The sequence below is a fragment of the Petromyzon marinus genome, unplaced genomic scaffold (assembly GCF_048934315.1).
Source record: "Petromyzon marinus isolate PM22_M1 ecotype Great Lakes invasive population unplaced genomic scaffold, UKy_Petmar_22M1.pri1.0 PM_G_Scaffold_44, whole genome shotgun sequence".
Classification (NCBI taxonomy): domain Eukaryota; kingdom Metazoa; phylum Chordata; class Hyperoartia; order Petromyzontiformes; family Petromyzontidae; genus Petromyzon; species Petromyzon marinus.
The window spans coordinates 1,430,232-1,444,788 of NW_027422996.1; the positions used below are offsets into that span (position 1 = coordinate 1,430,232).

General features: G+C 54.1%; 1 protein-coding gene across 1 annotated transcript in view; it reads left to right on the forward strand.

The window, feature by feature from the left end:
- Positions 1-14,557, forward strand: part of LOC116958731 (TPR and ankyrin repeat-containing protein 1-like) — a 32,748-nt gene that overhangs the window by 4,431 nt on the left and 13,760 nt on the right. The window contains exons 4-12 of the mRNA XM_076061875.1: positions 467-623; positions 1,422-1,546; positions 1,983-2,084; positions 4,861-4,996; positions 5,663-8,283; positions 10,280-10,520; positions 11,212-11,411; positions 12,632-12,862; positions 13,033-13,194. Coding sequence (XP_075917990.1) covers positions 467-623; positions 1,422-1,546; positions 1,983-2,084; positions 4,861-4,996; positions 5,663-8,283; positions 10,280-10,520; positions 11,212-11,411; positions 12,632-12,862; positions 13,033-13,194 — 3,975 coding nt within the window. The remainder of the gene's footprint in view (positions 1-466; positions 624-1,421; positions 1,547-1,982; positions 2,085-4,860; positions 4,997-5,662; positions 8,284-10,279; positions 10,521-11,211; positions 11,412-12,631; positions 12,863-13,032; positions 13,195-14,557) is intronic.

The following is a 14,557-nucleotide window of genomic DNA, read 5'->3' on the forward strand; positions in this document are numbered from 1 at the left end:
TGGCCTAGCCCTACCCAGGAGTCTCAAGAAATGGTGATAATTTAGCATAACAGAGCAATTTACAGTACCGTACTGTATAAACTATATAGTGTATGTATTTATTAATTACTATACTGTGTTGCACAGTAAAATTTAAAGTAAAAAACAAGGTAAATTCTTTGCCTACCCACATGAACTGCAATTTCATAGAAAGTTTTTTTCAGGAAACAATCCCACACTCATTGCCAACACCAGTGACCATTATCCGAACCGTTCCTAGGCTTCCGCCGAGTTCGATTCGACCTCAAATGAGTACCTGGTGCATTGTGTAAATAATCGCAACTTAGGGAGACACGGGCAGCCCAGCATGGTGCTGGCCACCCACCCCCTCGTGTGCCACGCTGGTCTTCATAGGTGGTTTGCAAAACAGCACTTTCCCCAAAAGTCTGTTGAGGCTCCAAGGGGGGATCTTTGTCTTTGTGTGCAGGGTTACTATCAGCTGGGCACGGCGCTCGCTGGGCTGGGCGAGGCAAAGGAAGCGGTCGCTGCGCTGCAACATGGCCTGGCTGTCCTGCTTGTCTCCTCTGGCCACACTGTCAACCTCACCGTTGAATTCCTCATGGAAATGTTCAAGGCCATGAACCGTTAGTATGCCTTGGGATCATTAGGCGCAATGTCATACGGTTTGTGGGCACACCGCAACACAGGCACGTGTGGTTTTAGATACAGAGGTCACCTCCTAGATGATGTGGATCTGTGTAGCGTGCATCTAAATGTGATTTGATCTCTTAGGCACGTGTGGTTTTATATACAGAGGTCACCTTCTAGATAATGTGGATCTGTGTAGCGTGCATCTAAATGTGATTTGATCTCTTAGGCACGTGTGGTTTTAGACACAGAGAGGTCACCTCCTAGATAATGTGGATCTGTGTAGCGTGCATCTAAATGTGATTTGATCTCTTAGGCATGTGTGGTTTTAGACACAGAGGTCACCTCCTAGATAATGTGGATCTGTGTAGCGTGCATCTAAATGTGATTTGATCTCTTAGGCACGTGTGGTTTTAGACACAGAGGTCACCTCCTAGATAATGTGGATCTGTGTAGCGTGCATCTAAATGTGATTTCATCTCAAGGTGCTGTAAGTGGACGGTGCGCGTTGTTATTTTGTACACATTGGGAACGCACACACACGAACACCGCATTCCTCACTCGAAGCTGACACACATGGACGTATGATCAACACGCACACGAACGCCACTTTTCTCACCAGCAGCTGACGCACGTTTACACACGCGCACACACGCGCACACACAAATGGTAGTTTTTTTCACGTAAATGTTCCCTTCGTTTTTACACCCTACGGTGTGACATTGCTACGTTTTTGTCTTTTACGTATGCTCCCACGCTTGACTTGGTGGCCTTTCTGTCTGTGTTGGCCGCAGGCAAGACCGACAACAAGAGCCTGTTCGTAGGGGTTCTCCGCATGCTTCAAGAAGAAGCGCTGCTGCACACGGAGAAAGTGTGGCAACAGCTGCTGCGCGAGATGGCAGAGCAGGGCCTCTGGAAGGCACGTGCGGCCGACCGCGAGTCGCGCACGCCAGTCGTGTCTGATGCCCCTACGGGCGCGGCGGCATCTCCCGCTCGGCCTCGTGGGATCGTGTCACGCGTCTGCTGAGAGCAAGGCGACGTTTGCGGGCACCCTGGAGCATCGTACGGCACAACGACGGGGGTTTTACGGCGCTCCGTTCTGCCGTCAGCTTGGCGCGTGTGAATTGGCACGCGCAGCGGCGTTTTAATGTTGCGCGATCCGTTCGATGCACGCCCAGTTCCCGTAGTGATCGTGCCCTGTTCGAATTAACGGCGGTGTTTTCCAACGACTCGTGCTGGTTTTAACCTGGCCGACGTTAATGCTTGGGGGGGGGGGGGGGGGGGGATAGCCCTCTTGTCGTGGAACGTGTGTGGGTGATGTTGGTTTTTATTTGTGTCCGGTGTGCAAATAACAGGAGATGTACATAGTGGCGTGTACGCCCGATGACCTCCGACCCCTAAATTCTGTGGTGGGAGTGGAGCCGGCGTCATTAGTGAGTCTCTACTCCCTCTTTCAGGTGGGTCGATGAGTTTGCGATGTGGCCGTAGAATGTTTCTGGTCATACCCCTGTCATTACCTCCCGTAGCCACCAGTCCCTTCACACTCACAACTGATACCCCTGTCATTACCTCCCGTAGCCACCAGTCCCTTCACACTCATAACTGATACCCCTGTCATTATCTCCTGTAGCCACCAGTCCCTTCACACTCATAACTGATACCCCTGTCGTTACCTCCCGTAGCCACCAGTCCCTTCACACTCACAACGGATACCCCTGTCATTACCTCCCGTAGCCACCAGTCCCTTCACACTCACAGCTGACTCCCCCTGTCGTTACCTCCCGTAGCCACCAGTCCCTTCACACTCACAACTGATACCCCTGTCGTTACCTCCCGTAGCCACCAGTCCCTTCACACTCATAACTGATACCCCTGTCATTATCTCCTGTAGCCACCAGTCTCTTCACACTCACAACTGATACCACTGTCGTTACCTCCCGTAGCCACCAGTCCCTTCACACTCACAACTGATACCCCTGTCATTACCTCCCGTAGCCACCAGTCCCTTCACACTCATAACTGATACCCCTGTCATTATCTCCTGTAGCCACCAGTCCCTTCACACTCACAACTGATACCACTGTCGTTACCTCCTGTAGCCACCAGTCCCTTCACACTCACAACTGATACCCCTGCCATTACCTCCCGTAGCCACCAGTCCCTTCACACTCACAACTGATACCCCTGTCATTACCTCCCGTAGCCACCAGTCCCTTCACACTCACAACTGATACCCCTGTCATTACCTCCTGTAGCCACCAGTCCCTTCACACTCACAACTGATACCCCTGCCATTACCTCCCGTAGCCACCAGTCCCTTCACACTCACAACTGATACCCCTGTCATTACCTCCCGTAGCCACCAGTCCCTTCACACTCACAACTGATACCCCTGTCATTACCTCCTGTAGCCACCAGTCCCTTCACACTCACAACTGATACCACTGTCCTTACCTCCTGTAGCCACCAGTCCCTTCACACTCACAACTGATACCCCTGCCATTACCTCCCGTAGCCACCAGTCCCTTCACACTCACAACTGATACCCCTGTCATTACCTCCCGTAGCCACCAGTCCCTTCACACTCACAACTGATACCCCTGTCGTTACCTCCTGTAGCCACCAGTCCCTTCACACTCACAACTGATACCCCTGTCATTACCTCCCGTAGCCACCAGTCCCTTCACACTCACAACTGATACCCCTGTCATTACCTCCTGTAGCCACCAGTCCCTTCACACTCATAACTGATACCACTGTCATTACCTCCCGTAGCCACCAGTCCCTTCACACTCACAACTGATACCCCTGTCATTACCTCCTGTAGCCACCAGTCCCTTCACACTCATAACTGATACCCTTGTCATTACCTTCCGTGGCCACTAGTGCATTCGCACTGTAGGCTGACTCAACCTGTCGGTGATTGTTCATAAGGTCATGCAAAATAGTCAAAACCTTTTTTACCCTGAGCTGCATTGCCATGTAGTCGTATGTCCTCATCAAAGTTAAGTTTAATACCATGATCAAGAATATTCATATGCGGTGGCTGTCATTATCAACGTTTCGACTCCAATCACCAGGATGTATTCTAAATTAATGTTCAGATACTGAGTGTGGCCAGTTCCCTGTCTTGGGCACAGTTCAAACAGCAGGGTATGGCCTCTCTGGTGATGCCTGTGCTCGAGGAAGGCGTTTCCCAGGTTCACGTGAACTTGTTATCATTCCAAGCCACCAAGCCTGTTCGATTTCTAACTACTGTGCTAATTTATTTTTTGCTGCATCTGTTTTTTTTAACTCTTGGAACTCAAAGATAACACACAAATGTCTACAAGGGACAGACAAGATCGCATTTTTTTAATTCTTTTTTGGAAAAGTCAAATATACAGCAGCCTCTAACGCGTGATTATTCTCTAATCGACGTTGTTCCCTCTCCCTGTCTCTCGGTGCATTCCAACGGATGTCTCGCTGTGATTTTTTGCGTAATTTCCAGCTTTTATTTTCCGGTGTTTTCCCAGCGGCTCTCTGCGTTTCTCATCCGTGTCTTATTAGGCGGTGATTGTGATCTAAGCAACCTGCCGGGTGGCTCAGTGGCAGAGCAAACGGCTCCCAGTTAGAGGGCTGTGAGTTCTAATCCTGGTTGGGAGTTCACTTCACCCATCATCATCACCCCTCAACCGTTTGATAACAAAGCAATCATCATCAGCTGTGAAAACCACAGCAAGAAAATTTGAAAAAAAAAAATTCTTGCTGTGGTTTTCACACCTGATGATGATTGCTTTTGTGTTGCAGTCGAAACGTCGTGAGAATTTTATTTCGATTTAAAGCTTTCGTGACTGCAATGATTCATCTTCTTTGGTTCTTTCGGTAAAGTCACGTATTTTATTGTTTCCCTTCTACGTGGTGGTGACTTTACCGAAAGAACCAAGAATATGAATCTCTCTCTGCAGTCACGAAAGCTTTAAATCAAAACTTTAAAATGAGCAACCACTTTGTGAGGATGTCAGCGGCAGTTGGCGTGTGGATCGACTCGCCCTCCCACCGTAGAAACGCAGAGTTTACACCGCTGGCTAGGGCCGTGAAACAGCAGATGAGCACCGCTTCAACTAATTTGGGGTAGGCAAATCACTTTTGACTTAACCTAAGCGAGAACGGTTTCAAGGGAGGAGACCCGTGGTGAACTGGCGTGTGGAGGGCCCTCCCGTGTACTTTTTGACCAGTGTCCTCTTGCCACAGCTGCTGGCCCCGGGTCAAGAGAAGTGGATCGCCGTTTTGGTCACGTGGCTCCTCAGCCACGGCGCGAAGCCCGCCTCCATCGGCGCCAACCCCTTGCACGCCGCGATGATCCTCATCCTTTACAAGGGCATTGATGGTAAGTAGCAAGAAGTGCGCGGTGATTCTTCGAGGTGCGCAAGTGGGAAACGCGTAAGAGTGTGTGTTAACCCAGGGGTGCTATTGTATTGCACGTATGTTTAATTAATTTTGCGCCGTTATGTGTGGTGGGTTCTGGAGACACTTTGGATAGGCAACTTCTTTATTACAGTACATAGTTCATAGTTAGTTCATAGTTCATTTATTTGGTTTAGCCCTGTGAGCCATTCGGCTCTTGAATCGGGTGCAACCGCAACAAACAAAAAACATGAACAAGAAAACATCTTAAAGTGACTTTGTGTTGACTGTGCAAACAGAAAATACAGGAACAAAAATATCAAAATATTCCTGAAATAGCACCGTACACCAACGCTGTGTGCAAAAATCCCAGTGGGATGCAAGTCAAATAACAACAACAACAACAACCACAAGACAACTAAGATTAAGGCCATCAGTCTAACTCCGCCACGTGGCGGTGAGCGGCCGTCTACGGGCAAACTGGCCGGCACGTCAGTTCGCCACCCGGGCCACGTCGCGGGCTCGGCGCCTGCTTAGCTCGCGAGAACCGACAGGGTCGGGAGGCGCGCCTCCGGGCGATTGGCGCAGAGAACCGCGTTTCTCAGGAGCTGCTTATCGGTTTGCGCCGTGTTTTTTTATCTGTCGCCAGACGAAGAGGGGCTGCGCGTCCTGAAGCTGCTCTTGGAGAAAGCCCCGAACGTCAACGCGAGGGACGCGGGCGGCAACTCCCTGCTGCACCTCGTCTTCTCTTCGCCGCCCTCGAAGCGCCACGACGAGATACTGCGCCTGCTCGCCGCGTGCCGCGTCGACGGCGCGTGCCGCAACAAGGCGGGGAGGCGCGCGTTCTGGGGCGTCGGGCCGAAAGACCCCCGCGTGCGGACGTGGAACAGCCTCGCCCGCGAGCAGAAAGGCGGCGGCGGCGGCGGGAGCGGACGCGACGGCGGGAGACGCAGGCGCCCGCCGGAGCGCAGGAGGGCGGCCGGGCCCGAGGCGCTCGCCTCCGATCCCGTGGGCGAAACGGTCGAGGAGGCGGGGGAGGACGACGACGACGGCGACGTGGAAAAAGTGGACGCCGCGAAGGAGGATGCGGTCAGTTTGGCCCGAGACGCCTTGGCCCGAGAAATCGAAGGGCTCATCGAGGAGTACGACCCCGCGGAGACGCGGGCGGCGAGATCCGCGGAGCCGGCGTCTCCCGCGCCGACGGCCGCCGAGCCGCCCCCGAGCGTCGCCGAACGCCAAGCCGGCGGCGGCGGCGGCCCTCCGGATGCGCCCGACGAAGCGGACGGTTTGTCCGACGGCGAAGACGCCCGCGACGAGGACGGTGTCGGGGACGGCGGCGGCGACGACGACGGTGACGATGGCACGGCGGGCCCTGACTTCGAATCGCTGACCTGGGAGATCGAGTGCACTCGCGACGCCCTCAGAACCCTCAACGACAAGAGCCTCCCGCGCGCCGCGAGGAGGAATATCGTGAGGGTGATTTACTCGCTGGGCAACGGTGACTGGCACCTTCACCGCATCAAGAAAGTGAAAGGCGTCGCCGAGTCCAGCGAGATCAGGCTGTTTGAGGCCAGGGTAGACAGGGCCGCCAGGCTGCTTTGGGAATTGGCGATCGACTTTTCGCCACGTTGCAGTGCCAAGCCCGAGAAAATCACCGGCTCCGAAGAGTCTACTTCGGGAGGAGAGACGACTGGAGAAGTCTACAGCGAGATCATCCGCATTTGGGACATTGTCCTTGATCACAAGCAACTCGACCACAGAATAAAGAGGATCATTTCCTCCTGCGACCGTGGGACGTCCTGCTCGCTCCGCCGCAAGCTGAAGGGCATCGAGCGAGCATCGTTCCCCTCGCAGCAGAACGTGCGGCGGAGGTACCCGCTGCTCTTCGTCAAGGCGGGCGGCTCCACCGGTGCCCGGCCCGTGTCGGCGGAAGCCCGGGATTACTTTCCTCCGGCGAGCACGATGGAGAACGAGTACAACATCGAGAAGTTCCACACCTTCGGCACGACCGTGGCGCTCAACGTCCTGCGCTGCCCCGAGCAGACGATCGAATACCCGTTCCGCGTGGGAGAGCTGGAGCACTCGGTCATCAACCTGAACCCCACGCCCTCGGAAGCCATCATCCTCGTTGGCCGCTCGGGCACCGGCAAGACCACGTGCCTGATGTACCGGCTGTGGAACACGTTCGACAGGTATTGGCAGACGACCGCGCTCCGGGGAGAGCCGTGGATCCCGAAGGCCGCGCTTCCGCCGCCTCCGTTGCCGGACGACGCGGGAGTCGGGGAGGACGTTGCGTTTGACTGCCCCGTGAAGAACGGCTGTGTAGGTGATACCGGCCGAAAGGGAACGCGCGAGCCGGAACGAGAAGCTTGCCTCCATGCTTCAGAGCTTTTCGACGTCGACCGAGGAAATGATTTCTTGGAACCTGCGGCCGAGCTCGGTGCCGCACGGCTCGCAAGTCACCAGCCCGAGGGAGGCGCCGCTCCAATTTGTGAACATCTTCATCAGATGTTTGTCACCAAGAACCACGTGCTGTCTCGAGAGGCGCAAAGGAACTTTGTGGAACTGTCCAAATCTACCACCGGCACCCGGCACTACTCGCCCGTTGACATCAGCGGCGTGTACAGGCTCCAGGACGTCAAAGACGAGAACTTTCCGCTCTTCTTGAACTCGCGACAACTCCTCCTGCTGCTCGACGCGTCGCTCGCGAACCCGTTCTTTGCCAGGAACGGAGACGGGAGCTTAAAGGAAGCCGTCCGCGGGTGGTCCATGGACGACGACATTTTGGGCCTCGGCGACGCAGAAGACGCGATGGAAGAGGATCCTGACGACGAGGAAGACCACCGGGCGGACATCGGCAAACTTCACGAATCCAAAAAAGAGGACCCCAGGAAGTTCGTGACGTACGAAGTGTTCACGAGCGACATCTGGCCCGCCATGGTGAAGGGGAAGAGCCCGTATAACCCTGCCACGGTGTGGATGGAGATCAAGTCTTTCGTAAAGGGCTCCGTGGAGGCCCTCCAGAGCCCCAACGGGGTCCTCGGTTTGGAGCACTACGAGGAGCTGGGCCGGAAGCGGGCGCCAAACTTCCACGGGGACCGTGGCGAGGTGCATCGGCTGTTCCGCGCCTACCAGCACGTCAAGTCCCAGAGGTGCTTCTTTGACGAGGAGGACCTGGTGTTCCACATCTACTCTCGCCTCTGCCGGCTCGAGGTCACGCCTTGGTCAATACATGAGCTCTACGGGGACGAGATCCAGGACTTCACGCAGGTGCAAAATCAACCGTGCCGGTGCACGCGTTAAGTCGGTCGGAATCGGAACGTTTATTTGCATTGGAGGAATCCGATGAGCTATGAAGCTAAATTTTGATTTAAAGCTTTCGTGACTGCAGGGATTCATATTCTTGGTTCTTTCGATAAAGTCACCACGTTGAAGGGAAACGATAAAATAATAAAAATAAAACCATCACGACGTTTCGACTGCAACACAAGCAATCATCATCAGGTGTGAAAACCACAGCAAGAAAATTTGAAAAAAGTGGCGTTTTTTTCTTAACGTCAGCACCACGCAGAGCGATTTGACAAGTTTGTTCAGATGGACGAGTCCATCTATGTTTGGAAAAGAGGAGGGGGGAGACGAAAATAATGGATGCGGTCTGAAAGCCACCGTAAGCGTGAACAATCAATTAAGACCCGAAATGAAAGGACTTTACCGAAAGAACCAAGAATATGAACTATAAAGCTCTTTTTTTTACAGATCTCCAGATCTCAGGGCACATTTGGAGATGTGTTCCTGATTTTTGGATGCATCTGAAAAATTATGAAAATTGGTACCTAGATAAGAATTTCGGACGAGATCAGAATTTACATCATTAGACCTCCTTTGCCAGTACCAAAATAAAATAATAGGGTTTTCCCCTTTTTTTTCTGGCAACAAAACTGAAACCTTTTTACAAGGATTAATGTTACTGCATTAACCACAATACCTGCAGTCAAAATGCAAACAAAAAACACACACTATGATAATATATGTGGCATTGTCCTTGAAACTGATTGGTCCACACCAAGGGACGAGCTTGATGATTCGCTACCGCCTTAGTGCTGCGTGGTTAGCGAATCATCAAATAACACGTTATTTAAATGCGTGCCTACAAAGAGCAGCGTACTTCAATAGGGATTGCCATTGGTAGGGCTATTTTAATAAACAATGAATAATAAAGAGGAAGGACAAGTTCAAAGGCCTCGCATAATGCACATGCATAATGTACGTTGCCTCAGTAATCCCCCCCCCCCCCCCCCGTCAATTGTGCAAGAGCCCAGCTGCGTGGTCAACACATCTATGCCTCTATATAAGGAACGGAACAGTAAGACTTTTCCACAAATCTGGCTGTTGCCTGATGAAGCTAATTGTAATTACTGGCGAAACGTCACGGTACTCAGACTGTAAATGTTGTGGCTTGGCTCTCCAACGCACAACCGGTGTGCTGTACTAGTACACAACACTATACACTACACTACTATACACTACACTATACACTACACTATACACTACTATACACTACACTATACACTACATTATACACTACACTACTATACATGACACTACACACTAGTGCTGTACTAGTGATGAATTGGCCACGTTCTGTTTACGTGACAATCCTTACTAGTTGGCTGTTTTGACGACACATTTATATATTTACGCGATTTAACCCAAAAACCTCTATTACGGATGATATTGGTCGCGAAAGCCTACGTGACGTGTTAAACTGCATTGCGCACGTGTGGATTCTTGTATTTCACCACGGTGACCCACAGAGCATTAACCGGGTCCATAACTAAATAGCAAGGTTAGGGAGGTGTACAGCACGCCATTGGTGAAAATAACCAGGAGCGACGGGCCAAAGTGTGAAGCAACACTTGGGAATCAAAAAGAGCGGAACAAACGTCTCCCACAAAATAAAAACGCTGAGATAGACCCTGGGCCGGGACATCCGGCTAGGACGTCGGGGGACTGACGGGCGAGACTAACGGCGGAGTAGAGGTTCCAAGGAAGGAGAAAGCGGTGTAGACAGACGACGGCGATTCGGAGAAGCGACGGCGAAGAGCCGCCGACACCGCCGGGAGGCGTTTGCCCAGCAGCGGGAGGACGTTGACGGTGGAGAGACGACGGCAAAGTAGGTGCCGACTGACCGAGCGCCGTCACCTGCGACCGCCGCCCCCCCTTCGCCCCCTCCACCCACCACCACTCCACCGTGTCCCGTGCGCAGGCCGAGCTGGCGTTGCTCATGCGCTGCTGCGCCGACCCCAACGCCATGTTCCTCACGGGGGACACGGCCCAGAGCATCGTGCGCGGCGTGGCGTTCCGTTTCAGCGAGCTGCGTTCGCTCTTCCACTTCGCCAGCCTCCCGCCAAGCGGCGGCGGCGGCGGCGCGGCGCGTCGCTCGCGCATCGACGTGCGCAAGCCCAAGCGTCTGTACGAGCTCTGCCAGAACTACCGCTCGCACTCGGGTGAGCGCTCGCGAACACGTACAGGCCTGCGCCTGGGCGGGGGGGGGGGGGGGCAGGCGGGTGGCACGCCGAGCCGCCGTCGCTGCCACCGAGGTCCGGGTCTGCGGATGTCCCCGGCGCGAGGTACGCGCCCTTGGGGGGGGCGTCCGCCCGTGTTCGGTGACTCTCCTTGGCTCCGTGTGGCAGAGTCGGCTTGAGCGAGCTGGTTGGACTCGGGCTCTGAACCGGCATCTAATGAATCCGCTGTGGTTATTGGGGAAGGGCCCTTTTTTGCCGTACACCGCCGCCCTTCCGTGAATGCAGCCGGGAGCAAAACTAGTCGGGCTCATTGAACGGTGAAGCCTGCAGCAGATAGTTTAACATGGAGGCTTTTCGCAACCATTATTAGATTGCGTAAATGTGAAAATGCGTCATTAAACCCACCACCACCCAACACAGCAAATTGGTAAGGTTTGTCACGTAATCAAAACGTGCCAATTAGTTACTGCTGCTGAGTATCGCCGGTTCTCGTAATGCTATTAAAAACGCGACAACCTCGGCGCAAAGTCAAGCCGCGCCTTCTTCTCAGGTCGGGACCACGAGTTTAAACACTTGGTCCGTTAACACGCGGCCTCCGCACGATCCCCCCCCCCCCACGTAACCACCGCCGGTCCTTCCTCTCCCACGTGCCCCCTGCGTCCCTTCGCGCCAGGCATCCTGGCGTTCGCCTCCAGCGTCGTGGACCTGCTCCAGCACTTCTTCCCCGAGTCGCTGGACTGGCTGCCACGGGACCAGGGGCTGTTCGCGGGGCCGCTGCCCGTCCTGCTCGACTCGTGCAGCTCCGAGGACCTGGCCATCCTGCTGCGAGGCCACCAGCGCCGCGCCCAGCCCATAGAGTTCGGGGCGCACCAGGTTTGTTTGCCATTGGGCGGCGGAGGTCGGCTTTGTTTTTTTTGTCATCTGTAATCCGTGTACAACCTGGTGGAAACCGGTATGAAACCGGTATAAAGCGGTCTGAACCGGTTTTCGGCACGTGTAGATATCTGCAGCAGTAAACGTAACCTTTTAAACTCGGGAACGAAGGGAGCTGCCTGCCGCGGTGGGTGTCATAGGCAGCACGCTGGACTTGCAATCCAGCGGTCGTTGATTCCGGGGCACAGCAGCTGCAACAATGGAGCAGGTTTTTCAAATCCCTCCCCTCCCCCACTATCCACTCTGCAATACACACGGGCACACCGCAGTCGACTGGCAGGTTACGCGTGGTGGGATCAAGTGAGGGTACGCCTCCTCCTTCCAAGACGTTAGCTTAGGAGACAATGCCAGATACCCTCTATTGGAAGCCCTTCTTCCGGAAGTGGCATGAGCAATAAATCAATTGCAGGGCTTGCCCCTCTATCTCTTTTCGACCCAGTAACTAGGACAAATGTAACCGAGGGGTGATCTAGGCCGCCGTGAGGTTTGTACGTCCGCGTGTGCGCCAATCGGTGCATTCGTTACTTAAAAGTTCCACTGGAATCGGTTGCCGTTTCCTAAACTTTCATAACCGGTAATCGTTGCTCAAGCCGGTTATCGGATCAGTTACCAGTTAGCAACAGCGGTTTGTACGTGTCTTAGCTTTCCACTCGCGTACGAAGCGCATGGCACCCTCGTTTGAGAAATGGGCCCGAACGATTTGTTACCGAGATACCTCTGGATGTAACGTACGTTGAACTTCTTTCGCCTCCGTACGTAACCAACCGTGCTAGTGTTCAGATGTAGCCTCGCAGTTCCAAGCCGAGCCCGTACTCGAGCGTAAGGAGTGCTCGGTGCAGGTTAGGGCTCGTCTACACGTAGCGCATTGTTATCGCCTGCTTGTGAGTGTGCACGTATGCCCCCTTACACGCGAGTCATTACACAGGTAAACACGCATGGTGTAGTGGATATCAGCCGGAAACCTGGGTTCCATTACTGGTCGATTCAGCCTTAAAGGACCATCTTGTGCAGCGTGTAAACTTCAGCGCTTGGGAAACAAAGGCGGCCGGGCGTGGTGCTGGCCACCACCACCACCCCCCTCGTGCTCAGCAGAGCCACTCGCCCCAATAGTCTTGCGTGGTGCCGCTACAGGGGGTACCTTTGCCTCTTGCGCGCGACAGGTGATCCTGGTTTGTAATGAGAAAGCCAAGGAGCAGCTCCCAGAGGAGCTGAGCCTGGGCCTGGTGCTCACCGTCTACGAGGCCAAGGGGCTGGAGTTTGACGACGTTCTCCTCTACAACTTCTTCTCCGACTCGGAGGCGAGCTTCCCCCCCCCCCACGGCCTCCGCTTGGTGCCCGTTGCACGTGTCCCCGATATTGCCACCTTTCCCTCCTTGTCAGGGGACTCCTCGGTGCGGCCATCATGCCCTGGCGGCACGTCTTCGCCCTCCTTCTGGTCACGCCGGCTCAACTCTTTCCGCTCGTCTCGTTCTCTCGCTCGTGCGTCTGGCGTGCGCGCGTCCCCGCCGACCCTCCTCGCTCCGGCCGCGTTCTTTACGCCCGCGGGGGGGGCCGTGCGCAGGCAACCAAGGAGTGGCGGGTGGTGAACTCGTACGAGGCGCCTGCCCGCAGCGACGACGCCGGCACCGTGCCCTCGCCGCGGCCGCTGGAGGAGACGTTGCTGGAGGAGGAGGTGCTGCTGCCCGGCTCCCGCCCTCTCAACTTTGACCCCATTGCCCACAAGGTCGGCTCCTCGCTAACGGTCGCTCGCTTGTCTGGCCAGCTATCGCTGCACAACACAAAGCAAGCGGACGATACCTCTCCTTCGTTGATATTTTAAAGATGTTTTTTTTACATAATTAAAAATAAGAAAAGGTTTTAACCCTTTCTGGGAAATTAAACAGGAGGTTTAAAAATAGAAACATTTTGCAAGGCATCAAGTCTGCATTAACCACCACACACAGTACTTGTGGCAAATCATGCCAGGCAAGGCCCACTGAGCTACACAGCTCTTTTTCAGAAGCGGCCTGGCCACAAATCATAGCTCAGTGAATTAGCTTATGATGTGGATTTCATTTTTCCTCAGCCAAATACTCCAAATGCATGTTTCTAAATGTGGAAACGTAGAGAAATCCACATGCCCACGGGGGAGAAACAGGCAAACTCCAAATACACAGGTGCCAGGCTTGGGGATGGAACCAGTGACCTTCTCTGTACCACGCGAGATAGTTAACATCTCGCCACTGTGGCACCCGCACATCCCTGTCCTCCACGTGAAAGCACTTCTCACATTCCCCGTCACGCAACGCTTCTCAGATCGCGCATTCCCAGAGTGCCTTGCGGTAGACAGGAAGTTTTTAAAAGCGACTTTATTTTTCACACGGCGGCAACAGATCTGGTTGAACGGGACGCGTCGTCCGGTTATTGACGTCGTTGCCGCCGCACACAAAGCCGGCTCCACCGACACCGCTGACCGTGCCGAGCGTTCGCCCCCCCACAGGGCCTCTCCACCTGACGTTCACAAACCCGAGTCGACTTCGGAGCAGCGCTTGAACCCCGTGCGCACATTCGGCCGTCTCGTCACTCCGCTGCTGGATGAGGGCCTCCCCATTGGCCAGGCGGGCTGTGGTGGGGGGGGGGGTGATTTGACCATACTTCACCACGCCGGTCAACGTCAGTTGACGAAGTCGGGGAGCTTAGACGTGTGAGCATGGAAGCGCAGTATAACAATTTGATGTTGCTACACCTCTCCCACTGCTGCTCATCACGGAGCTCTGCGGCCTCCAGCACGTGTTATGCATGGCGGTCACGCGTGGAAGCACTAGCCAGGCCCAAATACCAGCTTAGCTTCTTAGAACTGATGAGCATATTGAGCAAATATTCCAGGCGATTACTCAGTGGCGATTACACGTGGCAGTAATCATCGCCCGCGACTGGCAGACTCATGCCTGTTGGCGGGTCAAGTGCCGAGTCACCTTGTGAATTGGCGCTTGACCTCATCTGAGATTAGATGTAAGATTTTTTATTTAAAGCTTTCGTGACTGCAGGGATTCATATTATTGGTTCTTTCGGTAAAGTCACCACGTAGAAGGGAAACAATAAAAAAA